A 23,222-nucleotide genomic window follows, 5' to 3' on the forward strand; every position below is an offset into this window, starting at 1 on the left:
TCGATATAGAAACTTATCGGAAATACTGATCTTTTCGAAACGGTCATTGGCTCTTCTTGCTCTCTTCAAATCGGTAAAGGCGCTCTTTTTCCCTCTATTTGGATCGACTTATGGTGATAATAGGAACTGCATTTCCCAACCATTAAATAGATGTACCCACCGGGAAATGTATGTACGTTCCTATTCAGGAGGTGGACATTGGATGGTATACCATTCAGGCTGGGCCATTTTAAAAAGCTGGAGACGTTCGGACAGTCGCTAAGGGTGAATATGCCGCACGTATTCAGGAATATTAACACGAGCTTTCCGGACATTCTGTCGCATCCGTTTCCTGCCATCATACTATTCATCAGGGTACTTGCCATGTTGGTCCATTTAACAGAGCCCAGGGACTAGTATTCAAAGTAGTACTGATAAGTTAGTTTTAATATGTATTTGATATACAAAACATATAATATATCCATATAAACTTATTTGTTTTAAATATTTCGGCCATATAACATCAACAACCAATTCGTCAGTATATTAACGGTGTATTTTTAAAATGATACGGTTTATTTTGGTATATTTTTGAGGGTCAGACCGTATATTTCACCGTATTTTCTGATTGTCTTGCCATCACACACCTTGCCAATTTTATACCTTTCATAGAATTTTCTAGTATTTACCAATATATTTTAAGACGCGATGAGTCCAACCGCTTAGAGCATCGAATACTAATTCTTGATCAGCATCGAATTCCTGATCGTTTGCCATCAAAATCTCAATTTTTTCAAAAATGTCGAAAAAAAGGCATGTCAAAAAGTGGATAACGGAGGTTTTTCACTCTGGCGCTTCCATGGGGTTTATATAAAAAAAAAAACGGGCAAAATATTTTTCCAGGTGTCGCTTTTGGTAATTACATAAAATGTAGTTAATATGTAGCAAATGAGTAGTTAATGTGTAGTTACCATGTATGGTAACAAATTGTTGTTGACCGGTTTTTCTAAAACCATATTTTATAAGAAATGCAATAAAGATGAAAACACAATTTGAACCAGTCGTGTAGAAAATACATTTAATAGTAAGATAAAATTATGTTTTCAGACCTGAGGGTTCTAGCTAACTAGTAATATCCAACCGAACACAAAAGTCGAGGAATATGATAGAATTATGAATACAAATAATTTGTCAGTATATTTTTGGTATGTTTTTAAACTGTGACACAGCACACACAAGCACAGTGAACACAGTGCGGTGCCGACGGACGCTCAAAATCTGGCAGCACTGCAATGGTCGCGATTGCGGAGTAGAGTAAATTAATTAGAAATTAAAAATCGTCGCCCGTGCTAGCAAGCAGTGCATTTAGAGGCTCCCAGCCAACAACACAGCCAAAAAATCTGGCCCAAACGGCAACTGCAGCACCCCCGCGCGACCATAAACAGCAATCAGACACGCATTTCTATTGATTTTGGTTGCATTTGTGCATTAAATATTAAACAAAAGCAAGAGGAGGTGGGTGCGTGGCAGCCTGGCGAATTGTTGCTCCTGTTTTTCCCCCACTCAGTGCCAAGTGATCTCGTCACCATGGAGCCCAGCAGCGTCGACGCGTTCAGGTGGAAGTAGTAGTGAAGTAGTTGCAGCCGAGCAGCAGCTGTCTGTCTTTCTGCGGGAGGAGAAGAAACACACAAAAAGCTAACGAAATTTGTTGTTCCCATCCCCTCATTGTTGGTGTTGGTGGGGTGCGGTGTGTGTGTGTGTGTGGTGACAGTGTGCCAGTGTGCCAGTGTATGTGCGTGTAAACAAATAAGAAGTTCACTGGTGGAAAAGATAGTAGAGCGCAGCAAGCAGCAACAATGGCCAACAGTCGGAGTCGCGCCATACTAAATGTTAATCTCGATACGGTCATGGCCAACGATCCGTTGCGTGAGCTTTTCGAGGCCTGCAAGACGGGGGAAATAGCCAAAGTGAAGAAGCTGATAACGCCACAGACCGTAAACGCCCGGGACACGGCGGGACGCAAATCCACGCCATTGCATTTTGCAGCTGGTAAGTCAAAGGATTTTCTAAAGACAGAGACTTATCCCCCCCTAGCCACCAAACAACATGAATCATATACGAATTATGTGCCATGCTAAAAACAACATTCATTTGCACTCCTTGAGGGAAGGTTGAAGGACTCGCACTCACCACCCCCCAGCCCCACACACATGCATTTGCTGCTGGTGTGTGGCCTTGAGCTACTTGCGCTTTGGGTGTGACGGACAGACGCACGGACGGGCGGGCGTCATTGTCGTCGTTCTCTCTCAGTCGTCGTCCGTCGGGTGTTCCAATGGCGTCGAGAGTTGACCTAGTTTTCCCCATTCTGTTCTTTCGGGCTGGTTTCCGGAACCGCGTATAGCCTCGACACTCTCTCTCTATCTCTTGGTTCCCCCCTCTCTCTCTCTCTCTCTCCCTGGATGTGTTAGTGTGCGTGTTGCATTTTAACATTTTCTATTTACAAAAAAAACAATGCATAACAGATAACATTTCAGGGTAACGAACATTTGTATACCCTGGCAGTAAAAGTCTGAAATCGTGTAAAAAATTGTGCAATAAACCTACAAAACTTTCGTACAGCAGCTCTGTTCTTTAGTCTCTGATTTGGATACATTTGTGGTTAATAAAATACACAATTTATAAGGGTTAACTAACCATTGAAACAAGAATATAGGTAAAAACCGTCACTAAGTACATATAAGGACGTATTGGCTTACACAAAATAAAGTTCTTCCCCCGAGGGTTTTTTAATTTACGTTTTAGACGTGTCTCGATCTGGAAATGTACAGGTAAAAGTTATAGGCAAGTTGTTGGCATAGCAATTTAGTAAACTTAAGCATACTGTATTCAAATAATCTTAATAATCTTAATCCGCCCATCGCATCAGTTGTTTAGTGCTCTGCAGGGACATGTTTATCGAAGTTTCGATGATTTTCTGGTAATTTTAATGAAAGTTTAACATAATTTCCACATGGAAATGACTTTCTTTCGCGTAATTTCCTTCGAATTATTCTCAAGTTTATGTGTCATTATGGCCTGCAACTGAATGGCGTTTGTTAGACAGATTGTTTTTCATTCATTCGGTTAATCCCATCCCTTCCCATCCTTCTGGAATATCCTCAGAGGTTCGTCCTTCTGTTGCACGTAACAAACAATGGTTAAAAATAGCCATACCCTCTGCAAAGGTTTAAAAATATTGCATACATACGTATATACAGGCTGCACGCTGATGGTGGGGTGACAGTGACAGGGACAGGCTGTGGGGCTTTGGGGGGCTTTGGGGGTGGCATGAGGTAAGTTAGGGGCAGGACGACTTGTTGTGGCTGCTGCTCGCGCTGGCGCTCGCGCTGCATGCGCCATCCTGCTGACGTCTTTGTGGCCCAATATTTTTGCGTCTTTTGTTGTGACTTTGGCCTAGTTAGCGTTTTCATATAATACATTGCAGTCTTATTGTCTATCTGTCTGACTGCCTGACTGTCTGTCCACGCAGCAGCAGCATCCAAAAGAAATGGAAATAGAAATCATCATTTGAAAGAGAGCCCCCGTTTTATATTTTTACTTAACCCTTTCACTTGACAACGACCGACGCCCCTTGCATATCAATTTGGCTTTTGGTGACTTCTTTTTTATACTTTTTACTTAACCATACATACTCGTACAATACATATACCACACATTTATTTTTCACCATTCGTCGCTCGCTTTATTATCTCGTGGTCTACCCATGATTCATTCGTCGGGGGGTCTTTCTTTCTAAACTGGTTTCCCTCTACTTATTATTACTTTTCCGTCTGCCTCTTTTTTCGCCCGTCTACCATTTGTCACGTTCTGTGCACAAAAGTGAGATCTTCAAGTGGTCTCTGGCCTGGTGTTGCTTTGCTCTTTTGTTGTGCATACTACTAAGTACTCCTAAGTTTTGTCTTGTGTTCACCTTTTCTTCAAATATTACTGGCAAAATGTTTGATCGAAACTTATCAATATATCGTACATACCTGTTGCTCGAGAGGCGACGTTCTTCGTACTTCCCTGGTAATCGTCGTGACAATTTATACAGCTTTTGTTTTGCTTTTTTCTTCAATCAACAGAAGCAATCCCGTTATTTTTTTTTATCAGCGTTTTGGCAGTGCACCGCTATCTTTTATTTGCGCCTAGCTTTTGCTTGTGTGTGTGAAGAAGAAGGTGTGTGCGTATGTATATGTATAACTACATATATGACACTTACTTAAAATTCTACTTATTAAAGCAGAGGTTGGCACGGCCTTGATTCCACCTGTGAGAAGCTTGTCCTACTGTTGTCTCCCATTGCTTCGAGATTGCTTTTCGACAAGCAACGCCAGCCAGACGCACAGGCGAATAGTGGAAAAGAGGTGGCCCGAGGATGCAAAAACAAAATACATGCTGGGCGTGGTCGCAGACGGTGATCGTTTTCGGGCCCGAGCGACAGAGCGCACTAGAAGCTAAACCCCGAGCAGGCGAAAACTAAAATCATGTCGTGTGCGTGACGGACTGCTCCCATGTTCAGCTCCTACAAAATAATACCCCTGTTCCTCTAGTAGAAATGGTGATTCCTCACTCTTCCAATGATGCGAAGGGTGTAGACTGGGTGTACAAATTTTCACATAAGCGAACGGAAACTTTGGATGCAAAATCCTAGGGAAGTAGGAATTAAATAGGTTGTGCATTTTCCACTGCTTGCAAGAGCAAGGACTACTCTTGATAATTCTGTGTTTTCTTGGTACCTCTTATCAAGTAGAAGGTTCTGTCTTTGCTTGGATATACTCTCACGCCCTACAGCGTCAAGGGATAGCAATGCAGAAATCTGGTAATATAGGTGCTACGATTCTAATCTTCTCCTAAGCTAATAGCTAATTGCTTATGTATCCTTAGTCCATGGTCCATAGTCTTTTGCCGTAGCCTTTTATATAAAAATATACAAATTCTGCCTCATAAATTTGTATGATATTAAGGGGGGTGATATTAAGTATGTCCCATAAGTTCAGGTATCATGTGTCATATCATATAACAGTTGTTGTTTACACATCTGTTTTGTTTAGTGCAAAGAATACATGGAATTCCTCTATCTGTATAACCATTTAAACAGAGCATTGTACTCCAGAAACATAATTCTGTTTTGGAAATTTCCATTTCATTCTATCCCAAGAAGGGTATTCTCTCGGTAACCTTAATGCCATCAAAGTAAGTAAAGTAAACATGAAACTTTCCGTTTTTGCGGAATGATAATAAAGTCCGTAAACCAGCTGAGACCGACCTTCCCCGCATCGTATCTTGGTTCGTCGTTATAAAGTATTTTATTGTTAGCCCCTCAAAAAATTAAAACAAATTAACCTTCGGGTTTGAGCACTTGCAAATGATACTCGTATCTAGAGCTGTGGTACGCCTCAAGGATCTCTCATGCTTTTTAATGCACAAAGCAAGAGCCATTCAACAGTGCAACAGTTGAAGTTTTCCATTCTATTAATTTTTAATGCAAAACTTTCGTAACTAAAAAAGTGAACGGCAGAAATGTTTCGCAAACTATCGTACTCTTTTTTTTTCGGTGGGTGGGTGGCTCTGGCTTTGAGGAGTGGGGAAGGCTTTTGTTTGGGCAGAGATTTGTAATTGGTTTCGGTTCTCTGTTTGCTGTTTGCTGTTCATTAAAACTTTTGCCAAAGAGCGTAATACATATCTGTATGACGGAATGGCGGAACTAAAATTTAAGATGACTCAGAGATCAAAGATTAACCGCATAGCCCCAACCAACCACACGCGCAAGATAATGGAATATATATGTTGATATGTACGTAGGATGGAAGATGTCAATGGAAGATACACATTATGTACATACGGGTATCAACGAATTACCATCCGGCCATCCGGTAATATCTCGCTCACTCCGCCAGGGGGCGCACATTGCAATGAATGGAAAAGTGTTGGAGAGAGCGCTAGGGTCAGACCACGGAAATGCCCAATATTATTTGTATTGAGTGTACAATTTCCAAATTAACCTTCAAGTGTCAATTAATTCTTAAACCCCTTTTCTGCGATAAAATTGGTTTTCCTGCCTCTAATTTGACTATAAGATTTCATAGACCGCACAGACAAGGCCAAAAGAACGCGGGCATCCAAGCTAAACCCCTTCTCTACCCTCACTTTTAGGGCTTGCCCGACCCCCAAACAAAGAAAGTAAAAGAGAAAAAAAAGACACTCATTTAATTATTATTTCATTTCCTGTTCCCGTGTCTTCCGCCTTAGGCTATGGACGCCGCGAGGTCGTTGAGTTTCTGCTGAACAGCGGCGCCTCCATCCAGGCCTGTGACGAGGGCGGCCTGCATCCGCTGCACAATTGCTGCTCCTTTGGCCACGCGGAGGTGGTGCGTCTGCTGCTGAAGGCGGGCGCCAGTCCGAACACCACCGACAACTGGAACTACACGCCGCTGCATGAGGCGGCCAGCAAGGGGAAGGTGGACGTGTGCCTGGCCCTGCTGCAGCACGGAGCGAATCACACGATACGCAATTCGGAGCAGAAGACGCCCCTGGAGCTGGCGGACGATGCCACGCGGCCGGTCCTAACCGGAGAGTATCGCAAGGACGAGCTCCTCGAGGCTGCCCGATCGGGTGCCGAGGACCGATTGCTGGCGCTGCTCACGCCGCTGAATGTCAACTGTCATGCCAGCGATGGACGCCGCTCGACGCCCCTGCATCTGGCGGCGGGCTACAATCGCATTGGAATTGTGGAAATCCTCCTGGCCAACGGCGCCGATGTGCATGCGAAGGACAAGGGTGGACTGGTGCCGCTGCACAATGCCTGCTCCTACGGGCACTTCGATGTGACCAAGCTGCTCATCCAGGCGGGGGCCAATGTGAATGCCAATGATCTGTGGGCCTTCACGCCGCTGCATGAGGCAGCCTCCAAGAGCCGTGTGGAGGTGTGCAGCCTCCTGCTGAGCCGCGGCGCTGATCCCACGCTACTCAACTGCCACAGCAAGTCGGCCATGGATGCGGCACCAACGCGAGAGCTGCGTGAAAGGATTGCCTGTGAGTATTACTCGGATAAAAGATATCCCCTTATTCTAATCCTGATCGTCCTTTCAGTTGAATACAAGGGCCACTGTCTGTTGGATGCCTGCCGCAAATGCGATGTGTCGCGTGCCAAAAAGCTCGTTTGCGCCGAAATCGTCAACTTTGTGCATCCGTATACGGGTGATACGCCGCTCCATCTGGCCGTGGTCTGCCTGGATGGAAAGCGAAAGCAGCTAATGGAGCTGCTGGCGCGCAAGGGAGCCCTGCTCAACGAGAAGAACAAGGCCTTCCTCACGCCACTGCATATGGCCTCGGAGCTGCTGCACTACGATGCCATGGAAACGCTGCTCAAGCAGGGGGCCAAGGTGAACGCACTGGACAGTCTCGGTCAGACGCCGCTGCATCGATGTGCCCGGGACGAGCAGGCTGTCCGACTGCTCTTGTCCTATGCGGTGGACACGAACATTGTTTCGCTGGAGGGACTCACTGCCGCCCAGCTGGCCTCGGACAGCGTGCTGAAGCTGCTCCAGAATCCACCGGACAGCGAGACGCATCTGCTGGACGCTGCAAAGGCCGGGGATCTGGATACTGTGCGCCGGATTGTCCTGAATAATCCACACACTGTCAATTGCCGTGATCTAGACGGCAGGCATTCGACTCCTCTGCACTTTGCTGCTGGCTTCAACCGCGTGCCTGTCGTACAGTTTCTGCTGGAACACGGGGCCGAGGTGTATGCCGCGGATAAGGGCGGGCTGGTGCCCCTCCACAATGCCTGCTCCTATGGCCATTACGAAGTCACCGAGCTGCTGGTCAAGCACGGGGCGAATGTGAATGTCTCCGATCTGTGGAAGTTTACGCCGCTCCACGAGGCCGCCGCCAAAGGGAAGTACGACATTTGCAAGCTGCTGCTAAAGCACGGCGCAGATCCCATGAAAAAGAACCGTGACGGCGCCACCCCCGCGGATCTTGTGAAGGAATCCGATCACGACGTGGCCGAACTGCTGCGCGGCCCATCCGCTCTGCTGGATGCCGCCAAAAAGGGAAATCTGGCGCGTGTCCAGCGACTGGTCACAGCCGAGACGATCAACTGTCGCGATGCCCAGGGCAGAAACTCGACGCCACTGCATCTCGCCGCTGGCTACAATAATTTCGAGTGCGCCGAGTATCTGCTGGAGAATGGGGCCGATGTGAATGCCCAGGACAAGGGGGGACTGATACCCCTGCACAATGCCAGCTCCTACGGACATCTGGACATTGCTGCCTTGCTGATCAAGCACAAGACAGTGGTGAATGCCACCGACAAGTGGGGCTTTACGCCGTTGCACGAGGCCGCCCAGAAGGGACGAACGCAGCTGTGCTCCCTGCTGCTGGCCCATGGCGCCGATGCCTATATGAAGAACCAGGAGGGACAAACCCCCATAGAGCTGGCCACCGCCGAGGATGTCAAGTGTCTGCTGCAGGATGCCATGGCTACGTCGCTTAGTCAGCAGGGACTCAGCGCTTCCACGCTATCTCTGGCTGGGTGTTCCCCCTCGCCGGAGGCAGGAGGATGTGCTGCTGCGGCTGCGGCTGCTTCACCAGCTGCTGTGGCATCCACAGGCGCCTCCTCCTCGGGTATGCTCTCGCCAACGACAGAGACTGTTTTGCTGCCAACAGGTGCCTCAATGACCCTCAGTGTGCCTGTGCCCCTGCCGCTGGCCAGTTGTACGCGCATCAGCCCCGCCCAGGGCGCCGAAGCCAATGGCGCTGAGTCCTCCGCCACGGAGGATCTAATACCAGACGCAGAGTCGATTACGAATGTCTCGGGTTTCTTGAGCAGCCAGCAGTTGAATCATTTGATCGAGCTGTTTGAACGCGAACAAATCACGCTAGACATACTGGCGGAGATGGGACACGATGATCTCAAGCAGGTGGGGGTGTCCGCCTATGGATTCCGGCATAAGATACTCAAGGGGATTGCCCAGCTAAGAGCCACCACAGGTAAGGATCACAATCTCCTCTCTCTTTGTATGATTAACTCCATTTGTAATCCCTTTTAGGCATTGGAAACAATGTGAATCTGTGCACATTGCTGGTGGATTTACTGCCGGACGACAAGGAGTTTGTGGCCGTCGAGGAGGAGATGCAAGCCACAATACGCGAGCATCGGGACAATGGCCAGTCGGGCGGCTACTTTACGCGCTACAACATTATAAGGGTATGTCTGTCTTCAAACGATTTTCGGTGCGTATTTCTCAACTCTTTTTCTTCCCCATTTGTTTCAGGTGCAAAAGGTCCAGAATCGCAAGCTGTGGGAGCGCTATGCCCATCGACGACATGAGATTGCCGAGGAGAACTTTGTGCAGTCCAACGAGCGCATGCTCTTCCACGGCAGCCCCTTCATCAATGCAATTGTCCAGCGGGGCTTTGATGAGCGTCATGCGTATATTGGTGGTATGTTTGGTGCGGGCATTTATTTTGCAGAGCATAGCTCGAAGAGTAATCAGTATGTGTATGGCATTGGCGGTGGCATTGGTTGTCCCTCGCACAAGGACAAGTCCTGCTATGTGTGTCCCAGGTGGGTGTTTAGATCTCTTTAAACGTTCTTTCTTTTATCTATAAAAAAAAATCTATACGCTTTCCAGACAACTGCTGCTGTGTCGCGTGGCTTTGGGAAAGTCCTTTTTGCAATATAGTGCCATGAAGATGGCTCATGCCCCACCAGGCCATCATTCGGTGGTGGGACGTCCCTCAGCAGGGGGCCTGCATTACGCCGAATATGTGGTCTATCGGGGTGAACAGGTAAGGAATAGTGCAGACTCAAATTAAATGGAAACCATGCTTTAATTTACTTCTTTTCCCGTAGTCTTATCCAGAGTACTTGATAACCTACCAAATCGTCAAGCCCGATGACAGCAATAGTGGGACGGAGGAAACAAGATGATGGATGCCCTCTGTTGGCTCCACGCCTACAACAACGTCACCAGCATTGCAGCAACAGCAGCCACCACAGCTGCCAATGCCACCAGTGGCAGCAGCACCACCACCTCCTGCACCACCACAACCACAACAACAGCAGACCTCAGCTCCAGTTGCCAAGAGACGGCCCAGGCATGCCAAGCAGACCCTTCAATTGCAATACCAGCACTACCAGCCCCAACAGCAGAAGCAGCAACACTCCTCGATGGGAGTGACCACCACCCAGCCGGCGCCCGCTGGCGTCTTTACGCACAACACTAGCAACAATAATAATGCTAGCAATACAAACAGCAGCAACAGCAACAACAATAACAATGATATGTCGCCCATCTCGAACAGCAACAGTTACTCCTCGGTGGACACCAATCAGACGCTGCTCAATTCGTTGGCCAACCAGCAGCGTGGCAATCGTCAGAGGCAACAGCAACAGCAGCAGCAGCCACAGCGCAGCCCAAAATATAGTCAATTTATGATCATCACACCCGCCGTCTCCATTGATCGCGACTTTGAGTACGAATCGCATTTGGATTATGAGGATTTCGCCAATGCCGCCCACAACAATGGGAATCTGTTTCGTTTGGGCCTGCGGCGTAGCGACAGCAGCAATAGCGGAGACAGCGGCCACAGCAGCGACAGCAGCAGCTTTCGCTCCAACTACAATCAGTACTTGCATCACAGTCGCCAGCATTTGCTGTCCAAGGGGAATGGCAACGGCAACGGCGGTGGTGGCCATCACTTCTATACGTTCTCCTCGTCCTGGCGCTGGTGCAGCCTACTGTGCGCGGCCATGCGTTGCTTTGGGGCTGGCGGTGGTGGTGCAGGGAACGGGAATGCTCCGTATAGCAGTTCCTTGCAGCACCATCGCCTGAGGCGCTGCTCGTCGTACAATGCGGAGAATGCCTACGAGCATTTTGCGGCACCGTTCAAGCCGCGCAAGACGCGCGACCATATGAACAACATTACGTACGAGTTGTGACGGTGGTCCGCCGTTGACGTTGTGGTTAATGATCTCTTTGTCTTTGTTGGCCTACTCCTAACTCTACTGCTCTTTAGACTTTTATTACAATTACTAGCTGTAGCCCATAGATGTCGTCGTCTACTGTACTGTGTGTCGTCTCTCTCGTCTCTTCTCGTTGTTTATTCAAATATTCTATTATAATATTATAAAATAAGGAGAGCCGATCGGTTGGAATAATCAAAATTGGAGCCACAGTTTTCGATGGTGATTTTAATTCGAATTACAAAGCAAAAACGTAACGATAAAACGATGAATAAAGCCCTAAACCCTAAACCCCTCCCTCTTGACGGTGATTGCATTACATTACAGTAAAATTACAATTAAATTGCGCTCGAGCGTTTATTTAAGTGTTTAAGCTTAGTTAATTTAAACAAGATTAAAACTCCAATTAAATTTAAATATACAAAATACATATACATCATAAAAAAAGTGTATTTTTAATGGAGTATCTTCCTCTTTATTTTATAGAAAAGTATAGCGTAACGTGGACTTGTAATCTTTATCTTAATTATCGCTTATTTTCGGTATATCCACATACCACATAGCGTTCTCCCCGCCATCTCCATCGCCGGAATGATCCGCTTCTAGACGACATGGTAGCTGTCCAAAGCGGTAGCTCATTTTCATGCCGTTCTTCTGCAGCAGCTCGAGCGCCTGTTGCTGCAGACCAAGGGTGATCGATCTTCCCCCTCCTTTGGTGTTGCTGCACTTCAGCAGGATCCATGCGTCGGAGTCCAGGTCGCTGTTCTGCTTTCGTAGCAGACGGACTGCAGCCTGCACCTTCTGTTCTGCGGCGTCCGGTATCTCTATCGTGACTATCTTCATGCTGGGAAGATCATCCATTGGGCAGGTGCGGAGCTGCACCTTGCCGATCCCACAGACCTTTGGGACCGTCAGCTCCAGCCACTGCTTGGATCTGTCGTCGCGGCATTTCACAACGATCAGGCCAGTCTTGAAGTGGATGCCATCAAAGTTAATGCTGTGGGAGCTGCCTTTCAGCATCTCATCGACCAACTCTTTCTCCACTATCGCCGCCTCATTTTTGGTGAGGAGTCTTAGCGGGTATCTAGTGGCCAGGATGGCCATATCAGTGGGTCCACGACCCTCTCGTGCCTTTTTGGCTCGTTTTGGGGCAACAGTGGTCGCCTGGCTTGGAATTTTCCGCTTGAGGCCGCCTTTCACAGCAGGAGGAGCCACAGTTGTCTTCTTTTTAGACGCGGCCTTTTGATAGCCATTGGGGTTTATGGCCCGCATCCTCGCTTCTTTCGGTAGCATTCCCTCCCTTAGGTAACGATTGTAACGTTTGAGTGCCTTTTTTTTTAGACCCTTCGTAAGTGGATCGCCGACACCACCAGGTTGTGCAGCTCGGTTGATCTTCTGAGCCGCCTCTTCTTTATCTTCTACTTCTTGCTTTATTATAATATTTGTTTTTATATTTTGATTTGACATAGAAATTCCCACGAGTGTAGGGGTGAAGAGGTCCACCGTGTCATAGCCCCCGCTAACACGGCAAGTCCTGAAGTACTCAACGAGTCGGACAGGTATCGCTGAGGCTCCGCGTGGATACAGTCCGGCTATTTCCCCCTGACTGCAAACCAAGCCAATGGGCACGGGTCGCATAACACCCTGGCTTTGGGGGACCACCAACCATGCCCACCCCGCACTACACTATGCCGCACCATTGTATGCGGTGGATGCTAACACAGATTCGTGGCAGGATGGACTTAGCCAGACCCTTTCTGTGTGTCCAGCACACAGAAAACTGGAGGTCTGTTGCCTAGCCGACACCCTCGAAGAGGGTTCAGTTGGGGGATTTTTGTCGGCCAATTAAAGGATAGAAAATAAGAACTAAAATTCAACTAAAATCACTATAAATACAATCCACATAGAGAGATAGAGAGCGATTACGTGGTATGGGATCAACCACGGGAATTTTTTTGTTTACTTGCATTCTGGTCTTTGAAAATTGTGGAAGAAATAATTAAAATAATTGATCGACTAATTTCCGACTGTCTCATTTGAATATTTACGCTTCCTTTTAGCAGAAGGAGTACATTTTAGTTAATAAAACGACGATTCTCGCGTGTTTCTACCGACCGCAACTTCCTGTTGCAGCAGCCAGCTTTTGGCCATCAACTGCGCTGCGGTTGACGGTAATTTGCAACTGTCAAACCGGCTGTCAGGCTAAGTTGCGCCTAAAAATGCTTCAAAATGCAACAGCCACCGCAAAGCCGCAGCCGCAGCCGTAGCCGGAGCCGCAGCGGAAGAGTAATGATGATGAATGCTAAAATACGCAAATATCTTTCTTTTGGCCACGCACACAGACACATTTCACTGTCAAAAATGCCGGCCAAGTGCAGCTATAAACCATTTTGGGTGCCATGCCCGCCGCCACTCGAGGCCAAGGAGCTGCCGCCGAGAAGCGCATTTATTTTTATTTTTGTTGTTGCCACTTATGTTGCCCCGCGTTTGCCGATTTCTCAAGTCTTACTCCGGCCTCTTTTTTGGTCTGTTTTTCGGCAACATATGCAAGTAATTTGATTAAATTATATAATTACAGGGCCAGAGACAGACATGAGATGCGAAGACGGTCTTGACTTTGACGAACAGCAGCACGCAAAATGCGAGAGAGAGAGACAGACCATTCCATTGCCATGACCAAGCCACATTTTGGGTTAACGTTGAAGCAAAAGCTCGTTGTGTGCGACACTCTCTGCAGGCCGGGACTAGTGCAATTTGTATTTTCAAACAACGACAAATAAGCACTGGGCACGGCCTACATCAGGTGACGTTTTAATGCTCCAACTGTACTGCACTCCACTCCACTCCACTCCTTTCTCTCTCTGTCTTTCTCCGCATTTGTGGCACTTTCAGTGGGCAATATCAATAAGAGGCACCGGCAGCAGCAGCACCAACAGCAGGGGTCCAAGAAGAATGTCCAAATGCCATATAAACACTGTAATTATAACCGCATAGCACCTATGGGAGAGGCTGTAATTTAATTAAGAAATATAGACACATTAATAAAAAGACGTGGAAACGAGACGAGCAGCTGGAGGCGATGGCAGAAGGAACGGCAGAGGCGAGGAGACAGCACCTTGGGGCCACCACCCAGCGTGTCCAAATAGAGGAGTGTTGTCCACCGAACTGCACTGCTCATGCTTCAATCGGGGATAGCTTCCCATGGCATTCCCATGCCCAATGCCATCTTCTAGTTTGCATCTCGCATGTCTGTACATTCCTTTAATAACAAGTCCGCTGATAATAACAGCGTTGATGAGGCGTTGCACCGCGCATTACATCAATCACACATCCTACATTTATGCCTGGCTATGCAACTTTACCATAGGTGCATTAGGTGGACCAGCAGCTTACTCAGGTTCGTATCAGTCGAGTACTAGAGTCAATTTCTTACCCAAAATTTGTTCTCCTCTAGGTTGAAAAAAGAGCAGAACTGGCCCACATCTTTCTTTAGAAAAGCCTACAAGTGGAAGAGTTTATACAACATAAATTAAAGAATACATATATTTACAAGGAAATAATACATATACAAATTTCGGTTCACAAGCTGCGCTTCAGGACTTTGCCTGAAATATTTTTCTAAATTTTAGGATGATTCATTTTTGGGAACATTAACTTTCTTCCCGTCAGCTGCGGGAGTCCTGAGTCCAAACCCTTTTTTGCCAATACTTCCAAATATAAATTTAAAAAAATAGATGATTTTATTTGCAACAACTGTAGATTGACGCGGGGTCTCAGTGCTGGACAATGTGGTATCGATGGTTCTATTGATAGTACGCGCATTTTTTCAAACCGTTGTCAAGCGCTCTTTTGCGTCTCTTGAATGAAGTCAACTTTCCTTAAGTCATCTTTAGAGATAAGGCGAATTTGCTTGTCGGAATATAAATTGTTCCATGTCTTTGATTTCGAAGATCGAACAAACATAGTTATCCACAGTCGAATTCTCGTCGATCGAACAACCCACCTTTACCATCAGTGACAGAATTCCTGCTCCTAGGACCAACTGTCGTCGTTTATAAAAGTCTATATATTTTATATATATTTATCAATAGCGTAACATATTTGCACATTACAAGTATAGTTCGGCTCCACCAAGTGAGTGTCTTGGAAGTATTATGTTAAATAGGGATTCGCTCTTGTAGAAACCCACTTATGCACATTTCTTCGAAGGGTATCTGATTAGCTACAACCCGTATTTAAAAACAAAAATAATACTAATTCTAGTCTTCGACTTCTGATTCACTGCAATGAACAGCCTCTTCCGTGGGAATCACCTTCTGACTACCGATCGTGCTTTGAACCAGCTCGCGGGTGAACTTCTGTACCAAAAGCAAGGCAGTAGGTAGCGGCAATTCGGAGAGGGAGTGGGCCATGAACTCGCCGAAGCCATGGAACTTCGCATACGCATTGGAAGTTGTGGATGCTGATAATTCAGGGGGTGTAGGCACTGTCGGGGGGTAGGTTCTCGACTCATCTGCTCTCCGCTTGGCTGTTGGCTCCTCCTCCACTTGCTCGACTTCCTTCTCTTCGGGAGCTTGACGTTTGGCGGCTGCGGTGACTTTACTGATGACAAGCTCCTGCTGGCGGCTCGGTAAGCTGTAGCTCCTGCCATTGGTGGCATTGTTGCCACGGTAGCTCTTTGTCGGATAGCTGCCATCATCCGATGAGGTGATCGGAATGCTAAAAGAAGGCAGACTGGGTGATCACTGAGCTCTCGGGCTCGAATCGGATTTTGGCACTCACGTCAGCACTGTGGTCACTGGCATCGTTTGCTCGTGGTCAAACTCATCCTCATCCATCTCATCCTTGATGCTCATAACCTGCCCATTACTGTCGCTCATGCCCCCCTCCGCCTCGTAGGCCTCATCGCCTGCCTTGGACGTGTTCTTAAAGCTGCGTCGGCTACGGATGTGATTGGCCAGGAAGTGAAGGCTCTCGAACTGAGGCCATTGCGAGTACTGCGCGCTCAGGCCACCACTCTCGATGCGACGCTTCTCAATGTTGTAGCGGTTCCGCAAGTTCAGCATACGCTCCTTCAGAACGGAAACTAGGGGAATTACAAACCGATATTAGTCTTTGTTCGCAGCGATCACTGGAGTCCTCCTCCTCACCATCGTAGCCGAGCTTGTGCGAGATTTGCAGCCATTGTTGGGCCACGTACGGTTTGTCCTTGTAGCGTTTGGACGAGCGGTCGTACAGGACAGGCCGAGAGCGAAACTCACGGATTAGGCCAACATCGAATTCCCCCGTCTGGGCATACGAGGCGCGAGGCCGTCCGCGACCCTTTGGCGCCAAAGCTGGAAGCTTCAAGACGTGATCCATTGGCACCTGCGAAAGTTCTTCCATTTTGATGTTCATTTGATCCATATACATTATTTTCTATAAATTATAATTTAATATTTTCAATTAATTCTTAATTTTTTTTTGTAATTTTAGAACTAAAAGTGCCCGCAGTACAATTAAAACTGGATCTGCTCCAACTACTTTATTAATGAAAAAAAACAACAAATAGGAGAAGGAATAGGAATAAAGAAAGTACAAATTCCAAGAAGGGAAGATCAAGCTTTATCCCTATATTAAAAGTTAACTATAATTTCATTAGTTTTCCAAACTTTGGCTTTTATATTATAATGCAAACAGTAAAATAAAAAGAAAAAGTAAAACGGCAGCAGCGCAGTGGCAGTATAATAAACAGCGCAGTAGCAGCACTAGCAGCAGAGACCGCAGCCGCAGCAACAGCAATAAAAACACAGCCAGCGAATGAATACCGTAAAAAATATCAAACACAAAAAAAAAACAACAAGAAAAATTCAACGGAAATGCTGCTGGCGGCGACGGCGACTTTGCTTTGCAACTGCAAAGCCAGCCGCATTAAGTGGAATTTTTTTTGTATAAAAAAGGCAAACTTTAAATCAACAAATTACGGAAAAATATAAAACACAAAGTAAACTAAACAAAAAAAAAACTATAATTAAAATAAATACTTAATGAGCCACACATAATTTTCGGCCGAACATTCTTCGCACTGTTTACGTTTTAATTATATTTCTTCTTAATTTATTTTTATAGATTTGTACTCACCTCGAACCTCGAACGATTTTCCCATATATTTATTTTTATGTACGCTATGTGTGTGTGTGTGTAAGCGCGCGCTCTTTCTCTCTCTATAATATATTCAAATTGTTGTTACTTTAAAAAATCAATACGAACGTAAATAAATTAATTAAGGAATGGCTGTGGCGGCGGTCAGAGGCGTGGAAGGAAGCAAACAAAATAAAAACCAACGCTCTGGTCCGGTCTCACGCTCTTGCTCTCTCCCTCTCTCTCTGCATCTGCCACTCTTTACGCTACCTTCCACTCACTCACACACAACCAGTCGCAGCGAGAATATTTTTTAAGTGAATTTGTTTTTATATTTTATGAATAACGAATGAAGAGGAGGTACAGCTGCAAACATCGATAGTACTATCGATAGCGTCGTCACAGCTCGTTTCATGTAGAATATTTTGACATTCAAGTTTATTTTTATTTTTGTTTTTATTTTATGGAGAAAATGAACGGAGAGAGAGAGACAAGCCACACACACTCACAAATACACACACACACACAATCACCCAGCAGATAGGCATCTCTAGGCAGAGATGCCACCGTGTCTTGACTGGCTCGATCGTGATTGACAAAAACTGCCACGCTCAGAAATAATAGTTTTTACCATAGAGGTTTTTATTATTTTATTTAAGGCTTTCGTTGATTTTAGCACTGGTTAACACATTAATCATTTAATTCATTGGTTTTATATCGACGATTATAAAATTATCGATATTGATTGCGTTATTGATTAAAAATAAATACCAACGATTTTATATCGATGATTATAAAAATATCGATATTGATTGTGTTATTGATTAAAAATTAATACCAATGGTTTTATATCGATGATTATCAAATTATCGATATTGATTGTGTTATTGATGAATAATTAATACCAATGGTTTTATATCGATGATTATAAAATTATCGATATTGATTGTTATTGACTATTTTTTAATTTTTAAATATACCAAAAAATACCGAAAAATACTCGAAAAGATGTCAGTCATATTTTTACGATGTGGCAGCCTGGATTCAAGAGTGCCCGCGCAGTGGAGAATTTTTAAATGTCAACGAAATGTATTTTCTACACTTAAATAACGTTAGCTCACCCAATTTTCATGTTTTACTCGTTTGAATTTAGCACATGTGAAAGCTGAAATCAAAGAAAATTTTTGTTGAGTAAAAAGACAGTTTTTTTCCATTTATTAATTTATATGAATAATTTTTGTTGCTATTTGTACGATCGATGTGTATGACAAGCCGCCCATAGGCCGGGACAAGTGCAATGTTTGTTCAAAATGTAAAACGTTGACACCTTCCCGTCCTACGGGCAATCTCTATGGTATTCCGAGTAGTACTGTAGTCTTGTCCTACAGGATATGCATATAAAGAGCAGAGGAATATAAAGTTTCAGCAGTACATGAAAAATCTGTATTAAAATAAAATTCCCGCCAAAAAAAAAAAATCCAAAGCATTTCAACAGGTAGGTAAACGTAGACGACAAACAAAGCAGTCGCAAAGCCCTAAAAATCTCATATTTCAATAGCAGACAACAGCAACAACAAAAACTGCATTTCAGATTAAATTTCCGCCCCTACTTGAATGGATGGCTCTCACATGTCTCTGTGTCGTGTCCTTTGTGCGGGCGGAGACCAAAAGCAAAGCAACAACAACAAAAAATGCCCAACAATAGTCGCAAAAAGGATCCTTCTGGACAGAAGTAGGACCAGGAGCAGCAGCAGCAGCAGCAGCGGCAGGAGTTGGAGGCGCTGTTCGGATCGGATCGGATGGGATGGGATCGTATAGGATCAGTCGGCCTAAGCAGGTAAAATTAAACTCTTGGCAAAATCAAGCGTTAAATGCCTTTTACTTACGCCTGAAATCATTTCAGAACAAGGGAAAGCACTACAATACATACAGATACATACATATATATGTACATATCTGGGGTATGTATGTATGCTGCTGGATCCATTAACACAGTTGGCCAACATCAACACAATCTGAAATCCAAAGCGTGACAAATTCGTAGAAACAAAACCCTGGCGGCACTGAGCTGATGATCCCCGAGCGGAAGAATTGCCATAGCAGCAGAAAAATCTCTCGCTGAATTACACTGAAATTCGTGAAAATCCCAGACCAGAGTTCCTTCCTCCTCTCGTGCCTTTTCTGGGCTCTCAAATTCTTCAAGTGTGGAGTCGGGCCTTATCTTAACGAAAGAAGCCGCGCAGAAAATAATCATAATATTGAAGGGGGAATCGTATTTGTTTATTTGATCGCTGCGGGGGCTACCACGGCATTAGAGGAGGTTTTAATGTTCTGTTCCCTATGACACACACACTGGGCACCGAAAAACGAACAAACTCTGCAATAAATTCATATTTATTATTTATTTTCGTTAGGCAAATACGCCCCCAACGACATGAAGAGAGGCTCCGTGGCTCCAAGACTTTCGGACGGGGCTTCTCATTGAGCAAATGAAAGGAATAAGCAGCCGTCGTCCCAGAGAACCCCAACACGAAACCCAAGCGAACGGAAAGCGGAAACGCAAATAGACGAGCGATAAAAAGAAAAGAACCATAAAGAGTGTAGAGAAAAAAAAAGAAACAAGAACGGCACATAAATTTCAAATAACTAATAATTCATTGAAAAAGCTGCCCAGGAATGGAATGGAGACTTGAAAAAGGGGTGGAGCGGATCGGATCGCATCTAAAGTCTGAAGTGGAGCAGAGAGACCAGAGTGGTGCGCTCTGTGGCGCTGTGTGGTGTGGTGCACAATATCATGTAATAATATTAGCTTAAGCCAACAGCTGACAAGGCAGGCCAGGCAGTAACACACTTCGATATCGCCTTCTCCAGATCCGACATAATAAACCCCAAAGGAATAAAGTCGTGCCAGAGTCTACGAAGTGATAGAGAGAGGGAGAGCTAGGGGTAGAGTGTATTCTGCAACTACTTTTTCGATAACCGATTCGGATCGGTTGGCACTGCTTTTCGTGCATTATATTTTTGAGAAATTGTTCTTTGAGTGGAGAACAAAATGGCATTGAAATTTCGGGTTCAAAGAACTTTAAAAAGTTGGAGGGGGAAAAATCAGATTTTGTGCGTTTTTCGAGACTTTGACAGAGTACACAAGCAATGAATTTTATAAATAGTGTTATTTCTTAGGCAGTGTGTTCACAATCAATTAATTCTGTAAATACGGTTGTCTTCCAACCAGTGCGTACACAAGTACAAATATTATGTGATAGAAATGCTGGAAAATCAGAGTTTTTGTGGATTTTGAGCCAGTGTTTGCACCTTTTCAAGCAAAAATCTTTTTTGGCAGCCAACGCGGGGTTTTTTTAACCAGTGTTTACACATTTGATGGTATTAAAAAAACGGCAGCTAACTCCGTAGATCAGTATATGATCATCTTTTTCCTTTGTGGATGGTAATAATCATTTCTTGTCCGTCTCTGCTTGATCTACGATCACCATCTCTCTCCCTCTCTCTCTGACTTTTCCATTAATCTTTCTGCCATTTTTCACCTTGCCATCAGGCCATAAAATATGTAATGTTCATTAAGGGCATTCACAGTGCGGTCTGTTGGCCTTTCTCCTGTAGCATTTATGATGGCCCGGGTCCACACTACACTCCTCCTCGCACGGCCTTTTCCTTTGCCTGCTGCTGGTCTGTTCTAGTTTGAGTAGAATCATTTTTAATGACTGCCAAGGCATAGGTAGAGCCAGAGCCAGGCCTGGGCCTTGCAGCATCGACAGAGAGAGAGAGAGAGAGCAGAACAGAGCTGAGAGCAGTGCCCACGACTATACTATGGATGGAGTGGAGGCCGAGGGATAAGTGAACGGGAATGGTCTCATGTCCATGACTTCCAGCCAAAAACAGTTTGCATTTCCTATTGTTGTATTGCCTGCCTGATGTACTTGTTGCCCTGTATGCCCACAGATCGAGAGAATAGAGAACAGAGAATAACTGTATTAAATGGCCAGTGCCTAGGACCAGCAGACCATTTGGGGACCAGGCACCACAGCACCAGACTTTTGTAGAAAGGTCTCTGCTGCTGCCTGCCTGAGAACCTCTCTCGCGTGGCTGTTACAATTTCTAGCCTCAGCCTCGGAGCCTTCCTTCGCCTTTGCCTTGGCGAAAAACCAGTTTCCTTTTGGCCAACCCATCATCCCGTGGCATAGCACATAAAAGGCGTTCCACAGCTGAAGCTTGGGCCGTGCCTGGCTGTCTCATCTGTTGTCTATTTTCCAGCCTCCTCCCTGCAGTCGCCTTGTCTGCCCGACGACGCTGCCTGCTCCTCTTCTGCTGCTGCTGCTGCCTGCTGCTGGGGGCCTGGTGGAGGCTCTAGCATGTTGCTGGCAACTTGTTGCTAACATACTGCCGCCTGAGCATTTTTGATTTGATTTGCTTTTATGCTTTTTGTGATTTCTATACCCTGTGCCAGAGGGTCCACCAATTGTCACTAGATCTCAGAAGCGGGACCATAAGGAGCCACTTTGTGGACTTCCAGGACTTTGAAGCTGTTACATCTTTCTATCGAATCGATCAAAGTTCTACAACATAAATCGTAAATGCTATAGATATCGGGCTAAAATATCCGTATATCGGTCTTTGTTTATGGATTTTTCTATATGAAAACATTATATACTTTTGAAGAAAATTCCATTGGAAGGGTTCTAAGCCTCACTTTATTCTGATTCTTCCATCGATTCCATCTCCATCTCTTCCATCGGGCATAAAGATATACCGGGCCATATATGTATATTTCACAAGGGTATTCATGTTTCTGCTTCCGAAGAGCACAGTTTTCTTCGTATTTTCTTTTTCTACGTTTTGGTGTTTGGTCCAATGCCAACGTAATCGAAATGCAATTAAGATGCAGAGCCAAAGCCGAGAGAGGCTGAGTGCTAAAGTTGCATTGCATTTGGCTAGAATTTTTGACTTTTGTTTTTTGCCAAGCGACAGCCGCCACACACTTTGGGAGGGGACCGAGAACGAAACGTGGCTGCAATTTATATTCCTGGACAGTTTTTTAGAAAGTAGCATAGAGGAGTGGAGTGCAGCAGCAGGTCCCCACAGAGCCCCACAGATCCCCACAGATCCCCACAGAAAAGAGTGCCATTCGAAAGGCGTTGACGTTGAGAGGAACGATCTCCCTCTCTCGCACTCTTTCTCTTCCTATTGTATGAGTGGCATAATTAAAGGGTTACGCCATGGCCACACCAATCTCAATCTCCATTCGATATGTGGGGATCGGGATCTCTTATCCCCGCTCCCCTTCCACCTCTCCCTTCCCCTGTGATATGCATAACGGTGTTTTAATATGAGTTGGTGGCGCACAAAAGAGAGAACCCCACACAAGTTATGTTGTGCCTTGGACTACCGTCTCCATCCGTCTCCTGCAATGCTCAGAAAACCATTCTGGCCGACAACCCCCATATAGTCTTGTACTGCCTTGTGTACCTGTCTGACGACCACTCATTTGGCTTTGATATTGTTATGGCATAATATGGGCCGTGGCTGCAATCATCAATCCAAATGGTCGGCCATCAGCGCATCGTTTATTGTGGTTTCAGTTCGTACTCCGAGTTCTCCAATTGATTGCCCCTCCGTACTCCTCCATACCCAACAATGTACTCCTCCTCTGTCAGTCCCCAGTCTGCAGGTGTAGATGGCCAGAAATTACACAAATTTATTTCGAACGGTCTCTGTGGAAGTGTGCTTAAGTGGAGCATCATATAGAAGAGTATGCCCAATGGGAAAACATTTTTGATTGGGGAGTACTCGTACAGGCCCCTGGATAATTGTAGTTTGTAGCAACACAATTTAATTTAGTTTTTTTTAGAAGATCATTTCCAAAACCGATCCGTTAAGTGATTCGATTTCTGTACATCACTGTCGTAAAACCTTAGGAATGATTTATAGGGATATATTATTTGGTTTGAAAAGATACTTTAAAGCTTCCTACTAAAAAACTTAACCTAGAAGCCTAATGTTTTTCTATTTGCATAGTTAAATTCTACATCGGAAATGCATCTTTTATTATGCTTTCTACAAAGTGTTCTCGCAAGTATTCCGCTAACTACAT

The 23,222-nt window shown here is 45.4% G+C and overlaps 3 protein-coding genes and 1 long non-coding RNA gene across 7 annotated transcripts; 2 read left to right on the forward strand and 2 right to left on the reverse strand.

Moving 5' to 3' along the window:
• The first annotated feature begins 1,751 nt into the window (after positions 1 to 1,751).
• Tnks (tankyrase) lies at positions 1,752 to 11,287 on the forward strand. Its single transcript, NM_001389366.1, has 7 exons — positions 1,752 to 2,028; positions 6,271 to 7,053; positions 7,111 to 9,018; positions 9,078 to 9,235; positions 9,303 to 9,595; positions 9,663 to 9,819; positions 9,884 to 11,287. The coding sequence occupies exons 1-7, from the start codon at positions 1,836 to 1,838 to the stop codon at positions 9,959 to 9,961; spliced, it is 3,570 nt and encodes a 1,189-aa protein (NP_001376295.1). The 5' UTR covers positions 1,752 to 1,835; the 3' UTR covers positions 9,962 to 11,287.
• Positions 11,288 to 11,339: 52 nt separating this feature from the next.
• On the reverse strand, positions 11,340 to 12,838 carry LOC6897705 (uncharacterized). The gene has a single exon (XM_002137795.4). It carries the CDS (start codon positions 12,632 to 12,634, stop codon positions 11,519 to 11,521), a length of 1,116 nt encoding a protein of 371 aa, XP_002137831.3. The 5' UTR covers positions 12,635 to 12,838; the 3' UTR covers positions 11,340 to 11,518.
• A 2,206-nt stretch (positions 12,839 to 15,044) lies between these two features.
• jigr1 (jing interacting gene regulatory 1) lies at positions 15,045 to 17,617 on the reverse strand. The gene is made up of 4 exons (XM_033384815.1): positions 17,117 to 17,617; positions 16,147 to 16,414; positions 15,779 to 16,082; positions 15,045 to 15,715 (listed from the first exon to the last, which is right to left on the reverse strand). The coding sequence occupies exons 2-4, from the start codon at positions 16,406 to 16,408 to the stop codon at positions 15,256 to 15,258; spliced, it is 1,026 nt and encodes a 341-aa protein (XP_033240706.1). The 5' UTR covers positions 16,409 to 16,414; positions 17,117 to 17,617; the 3' UTR covers positions 15,045 to 15,255.
• A 653-nt stretch (positions 17,618 to 18,270) lies between these two features.
• On the forward strand, positions 18,271 to 19,922 carry LOC26534059 (uncharacterized). 4 transcript variants are annotated; one of them, XR_004470583.1, is made up of 4 exons: positions 18,271 to 18,611; positions 18,675 to 18,953; positions 19,020 to 19,077; positions 19,531 to 19,922. It is a non-coding gene; the product is annotated as an uncharacterized lncRNA (long non-coding RNA). The 4 variants fall into 4 exon arrangements; XR_001451883.2 differs by lacking the exon at positions 19,531 to 19,922 and having other exon boundaries at positions 18,708 to 18,953; positions 19,020 to 19,520; XR_001451881.2 differs by lacking the exon at positions 19,531 to 19,922 and having other exon boundaries at positions 18,273 to 18,611; positions 19,020 to 19,520.
• Positions 19,923 to 23,222: the final 3,300 nt, after the last annotated feature.

Source organism: Drosophila pseudoobscura, chromosome 2 (genome assembly GCF_009870125.1).
Source record: "Drosophila pseudoobscura strain MV-25-SWS-2005 chromosome 2, UCI_Dpse_MV25, whole genome shotgun sequence".
NCBI lineage: Eukaryota > Metazoa > Arthropoda > Insecta > Diptera > Drosophilidae > Drosophila > Drosophila pseudoobscura.

Excerpts from the sequence above, each read along its gene's own strand:
- Tnks (NM_001389366.1), top strand. The coding sequence starts at position 1,836 with ATGGCCAACAGTCGGAGTCGCGCCATACTAAATGTTAATCTCGATACG. Across the intron at positions 7,054-7,110 it reads GCTGCGTGAAAGGATTGCCT|TTGAATACAAGGGCCACTGT; the intron begins GTGAGTATTACT and ends TCGTCCTTTCAG. Across the intron at positions 9,820-9,883 it reads TGGTCTATCGGGGTGAACAG|TCTTATCCAGAGTACTTGAT; the intron begins GTAAGGAATAGT and ends CTTTTCCCGTAG.
- jigr1 (XM_033384815.1), bottom strand. The coding sequence starts at position 16,408 with ATGTATATGGATCAAATGAACATCAAAATGGAAGAACTTTCGCAGGTG. Across the intron at positions 16,083-16,146 it reads GCACAAGCTCGGCTACGATG|TTTCCGTTCTGAAGGAGCGT; the intron begins GTGAGGAGGAGG and ends TAATTCCCCTAG. Across the intron at positions 15,716-15,778 it reads CCAGTGACCACAGTGCTGAC|CATTCCGATCACCTCATCGG; the intron begins GTGAGTGCCAAA and ends GCCTTCTTTTAG.
- LOC6897705 (XM_002137795.4), bottom strand. The coding sequence starts at position 12,634 with ATGCGACCCGTGCCCATTGGCTTGGTTTGCAGTCAGGGGGAAATAGCC.